Source organism: Diaphorina citri, unplaced genomic scaffold (assembly GCF_000475195.1).
Source record: "Diaphorina citri unplaced genomic scaffold, Diaci psyllid genome assembly version 1.1 scaffold3060, whole genome shotgun sequence".
NCBI classification, from domain to species: Eukaryota; Metazoa; Arthropoda; class Insecta; order Hemiptera; family Psyllidae; genus Diaphorina; species Diaphorina citri.
Genome location: NW_007380472.1, coordinates 4401 through 9980, shown reverse-complemented (window position 1 = coordinate 9980; position 5580 = coordinate 4401). Strand labels below are relative to the sequence as shown.

General features: G+C 41.5%; 1 protein-coding gene across 1 annotated transcript in view; it reads left to right on the top strand.

The window, feature by feature from the left end:
- Positions 1-5002, top strand: part of LOC103519945 (LIM domain kinase 1-like) — an 11085-nt gene extending 6083 nt beyond the window's left edge. Inside the window, exons 4-7 of the mRNA XM_008485034.3 lie at positions 2108-2365; positions 2667-2804; positions 3577-3840; positions 4740-5002. Coding sequence (XP_008483256.1) covers positions 2108-2365; positions 2667-2804; positions 3577-3840; positions 4740-4937 — 858 coding nt within the window. The 3' untranslated portion in view covers positions 4938-5002. The remainder of the gene's footprint in view (positions 1-2107; positions 2366-2666; positions 2805-3576; positions 3841-4739) is intronic.
- The last annotated feature ends 578 nt before the right edge of the window (positions 5003-5580 follow it).

Below are 5580 nucleotides of genomic sequence, written 5' to 3'. Positions count from 1 at the left end.
CCTGTGTGTTTTTTTTTTTTTTTTTTTTTTTTTTTTTTTTTTTTTTAAAGCCTTATTTTTACATCTGGGTAATCTGGGTCAATGCAACTTCAAAGTGCTTTTGAAGATTAGTGAACTATTTAGTTATATTGTACAATATTCTAATACATTTTATCACTTCATGAAATTTACATTCTCTCAACATGATTGTTAAATCTACCTATTGTTATCTCATTTTCCAGGTGCTCAGCCTGTGATGTTATGCTGGACAATTGGTACTTTGAGAAAGATGGACTTCTGTTTTGCAAGGAGGACTACAATGGCAAATATGGAGAGGCTTGTCAGAATTGTGGACAGGTGGGTGTGATAAACAGTGAACTATTAATAGACCTTACTTGGGAAAGGGGCTTCTAAGGACCCCATTGGCATAGTCTAATCTGAATGGACTCAAAAACTAATGAAAAAATCTGGGCTGATTGCAATACTTTCTCATTATGTACTAGTATAGTATTTGCTATAAGTAATGCAGTAGGTAGGTACTTAATAAAAAGTAAAAATTTCCTTTGTTTTGAAAGGATTCCCAAATTTTAAATTTTACCAACAAACCAGTCTGTTTTTAATTTGAATGGAAAAAATAAAGGAAATATTGTGTTTGTTTCCAGATGATGAGTGGTCCAGTGATGGTGGTGGGGGACCACAAGTTTCATCCCGAGTGTTTCAAATGTACCTCATGTAGCTGCTGTATAGGAGATGGCGAGTCCTATGCTTTGGTCGAGAGGTCCATTCTGTATTGGTGAGTTATAGCCAGATTTGTATAAGCTTAACCTATTCTTTGGGGCAGTTGCCCGAAAGATCCTATACATAAGCCTTAGAGTGTGCTTTTTGTGTATGGAGTTGAGTTGAAGTTATGCCCAAGATAAGACCATCTTCTTCTTTGCCTTTTCCTGTGTACAGACAGGGTCAGCGTTTTTCATCAGCCTCTCAATCAGTCCTAACTAGGGTGATTGCTTGGGGCTGACATTTGGTTTTGGCTACAAAATTTTACGAGTGGATGCCCTTTACACTCAACCTTTGCTATATCTTTAGCAAGGGGAATTCAGGCTGGTACTATTTAGTTATATATTGTACAATATTCTAATACATTTTATCACTTCATGAAATTTACATTCTCTCAACATGATTGTTAAATCTACCTATTGTTATCTCATTTTCCAGATGCTCAGCCTGTGATGTTATGCTGGACAATTGGTACTTTGAGAAAGATGGACTTCTGTTTTGCAAGGAGGACTACAATGGCAAATATGGAGAGGCTTGTCAGAATTGTGGACAGGTGGGTGTGATAAACAGTGAACTATTAATAGACCTTACTTGGGAAAGGGGCTTCTAAGGACCCCATTGGCATAGTCTAAATCTAAATGGACTCAAAAACTACCTAATGAAAAAATTTGGGCCGATTGCAATACTTTCTCATTATGTACTAGTATATTATTTGCTATAATGCAGTAGGTAAGTAGGTAGGTACTTAATAAAAAGTAAAAATTTCCTTTGTTTTGAAAGGATTCCCAAATATTAAATTTTACCAACAAACCATTCCAAGTTAAATAATTTAAATATCATCATTCAATCCCAGTTGTTCTTGAAATGATGGCATTATATTGGATGTATTAATTTATTTGCCTGTGGTAGCTGTCCAGTCTGTTTTTAATTTGAACGGAAAAAATAAAGGAAATATTGTGTTTGTTTCCAGATGATGAGTGGTCCAGTGATGGTGGCTTTTATAATAATCAACATTCATTGGCAGATCCAGCTTAGACGAATGCTGATTAAAGATTACCATAGCGGATATCAGAAGGGAGATATTAAACCATAAGAGACGAACTTCTTTTTCTCCATTAGATCTTGCTGAAATTTAACCGCTTCTAACTCCGGACCCGTACTGAGTAAATATGTCAAATAATGGTGAAAATAGTAGGAAATTTTGTTTTCTATCTATGTAATAGACAAATCCGCGATGCACACTGACGTGGAGCGACTGAGATATTAGCGAAAAAGGGAGAAGGATTTGGTCTTAATGTAGACCTCGGCTCTCATGGGTTAATAAATAAATATTTTCCATTGTTTCTCTCAGGTTGCCGTGCTCCGGTCCCTCCATCACCACAACGTGATTCGGTTCATAGGTGTCCTCTACAAGGACCGCAAACTCAACCTCGTTACCGAGTACATAGCCGGGGGCACCCTCAAAGAACTCCTGCAGGATCCCGGCCAACCTCTGCCCTGGGGACAACGGGTCAACTTTGCCCGGGACATTGCAGCCGGGATGACCTACCTCCATTCCATGAACTTGATTCATCGGGACCTCAACTCCCAGAACTGTCTAGTCAGAGAGGTAGGTTCCGGGTTCGATTTTCACTTGGGGCAAATTTATTTAATATATGTACCTCTTACCTTATTTATACTGTCGGCCAAGACTAAGAAGGCCTATTATCCCAATATTTTTAAAAAGGCCTCATTTATTTAGTTAAATTGGAAAAAATAAAGTTTGACATTTTTTTTAAGAGTTTTGATAGAAGGCACTGTAACTATCCAGGTCCTATCGTCCCGAAAGCGAAGAGAGAAGGATGACAAGATAGGAGAAAGCCAGCCGTTCCGAGAACGAACCTAATTTCCAACCCTTTTCTGTCCCGCAGGACAAAACCGTAGTCGTTGCGGATTTCGGCCTCGCACGTATAATACATCAGGGCCCCCGGGCGCCAACCACAGTCATGGCTAAGGTACCTAGGAAGGCGGCCCAGAGGAGAGGGGCACGGAAGAAGCGATATACTGTGGTAAGTAATGGTTGTTGAAAAAAAAAATGAATAGAATCATTCCTAACTAAAGTTAATTTAAGGTAGCGCGAAAATTTGGTGAACTTCAACTCCAGTGCTCGTAAACACCTCTCTCTCGTGGTTTTCGGTCTGAGGATGGGAATCCGAGTATTCTCGAAAGCTCATTAAATTTTCTTTGTTGAAAGTCGAATCTAAATTGTCTTTTTGATTTTATTTTTACTTTCTATTACTACAGTATAACAAGCTATACTAGTAATGAAAGTATTGCAATCGGTCCAAATTTTTTGATTTAACCCTTTCACCCCGACTTATTTTAGGAAGAATCTTTCAATTTTTCTGATCAGGAATTATTATTTGGGCTTTATATAAGACCACTACAAAGTCCTATGTCCTCCTAGGACTACTGAAGAAAAATCGATATGGAGACAAAACCAGACAAGTTAGCCAAGTGAATTTTACTGACGTCTTAGATTACAAAAGAAACTTTTGAAAAACAATGAGAACGGAATTTTTTCGATAGGTCTGGGATGATCTATCCCTATGTCCTCCTAGGACTACTGAAGAAAAATCGATATGGAGACAAAACCAGACAAGTTAGCCAAGTGAATTTTACTGACGTCTTAGATCACAAAAGAAACTTTTGAAAAACAATGAGAACGGAATTTTTTCGATAGGTCTGGGATGATCTATCGCATTTTAAAGATCATGTCTCTGTGGGACGTATTGTCCCTTTAGGGTTGAAAGGGTTAAAAATATTCAATTAATTTTCCAGGTAGGCAACCCGTACTGGATGGCTCCGGAAATGATGACCGGCCAGGAGTACGATGAAACCGTAGACGTGTTCTCCTACGGGATCGTACTGTGCGAGATCATAGGCCGAGTGCCGGCCGATCCAGACTATCTACCACGCTCTCCGGACTTCGGGCTGGACCAGACGGATTTCCGCAATAAGTTCTGCGCCTCGTGTCCCGAGCCGTTTGTCCGGATAGCGTTCCTCTGCTGTGATTTGAATCCGGACCAGCGGCCCCCGTTTGAGGTAAGCTGTCCATTTTCTACAAGACCTTTATAATAGATAATAGACTCTCCGGCCTAGTTTGTTATGTATTTATCTATTTGGTGGTCTTCAGTCGCTGGCAAAACCACTATAAGCAGTGTCTGCACCTACCACCAGACTTTCCTGCCTTAAAATCAATACCTTTTATTTCAACATGATATTTTCCTGAGTAACCTCCGTGGCCGAGTTGGTATCACACTAGGCTTGCACACCGGAGGAGGTCCCGGGTTCGATTCCCAGCGGGGTCGAAGTTTTTTCGCTCTGCTTGGAGTTCAGGGTGCACTCAGCCTCGTGAGGACAATTGAGTAGCTACTTTAATACGAGTAGATGAGGATCAATAATATTAAAAGAGGCACTTATTAATGCTGTAATACCCACCAAAGTTGTGAAGCTCTCTCTGCTTTACCACAAAAAAATTCATAATTTGATAATATTTTCCTTTATAATAGATAATAGACTCTCCGGCCTAGTTTGTTATGTATTTATCTATTTGGTGGTCTTCAGTCGCTGGCAAAACCACTATAACCAGTGTCTGTACCTACCACCAGACTTTCCTGCCTTAAAATCAATACCTTTTATTTCAACATGATATTTTCCTGAGTAGCCTCCGTGGCCGAGTAGGTATCACACTAGGCTTGCACACCGGAGGTCCCGGGTTCGATTCCCGGCGGGGTCGAAGTTTTTTCGCTCTCTGCTTGGAGTTCAGGGTGCACTCAGCCTCGTGAGGACAATTGAGTAGCTACTTTAATACGAGTAGATGAGGATCAATAATATTGAAGGAGGCACTTATTAATGCAGTGATACCCACCAAAGTTGTGAAGAAGCTCTCTCTGCTTTACCACAAAAAATTTCATAATTTGATAATATTTCCGGCACCCCAGGTACTCGAGGTTTGGCTAGAGGGTCTCTCCATGCACTTGTCCGTGGACAAACCCCTACCATCCGATCTCGAAGCGGACATCTACCAGTTTGCCACCCGCAAGTCTGCCTCTCCCTTGACAGAACCCGAGTGTACCGCCCCCACGCCTGCCGACGGCGCCCTTAGACCTATCCTCGAGACACAGAGCTCCAAGCTCTGAAATATCAAGGGAATACGCCCCTCCCACCTCTGCCCCCTTGAGAGAACCCGAGTGTACCGCCCCCGCACATACCGATAGAGCCCTTAGACCTATCCTCGAGACACAGAGCTCCAAGCTCTGAAATATCAAGGGAATACGCCCCTCCCACCTCTGCCCCCTTGACCGAACCCGAGTGTACCGCCCCCGCACATGCCGATAGAGCCCTTAGACCTATCCTCTAAGGGCTCTATCGGCAAGTCGTAAAATTTAGCGTAGTGCATTGAGCAGGGAACGACATTTTTCGGCCCTTAGACCTATCCTCGAGACACAGAGCTCCTAACTGTGAAATATTCCCTTTTCAATACAAACGTTCAATTAACCAACCCCAGTGGTGTAGTGGTGGACTTCGGATCTGGAGGTTGGTGGTTCGAGTCCAGGTCAAGTCGTAAAATTTAGCGAAGTGCATTAAGCAGGGAACGACACTTATGACAAGTATTTATGCTTAACACAATTGAAAATTCCTTTCCTCTTTTTTTTTTACAAACGTTCAATTACATTCCTTGCGTTCAATTAACCAACCCCAGTGGTGTAGTGGTGGACTTCGGATCTGGAGGTTGGTGGTTCGAGTCCAGGTCAAGTCGTAAAATTTAGCGTAGTGCATTAA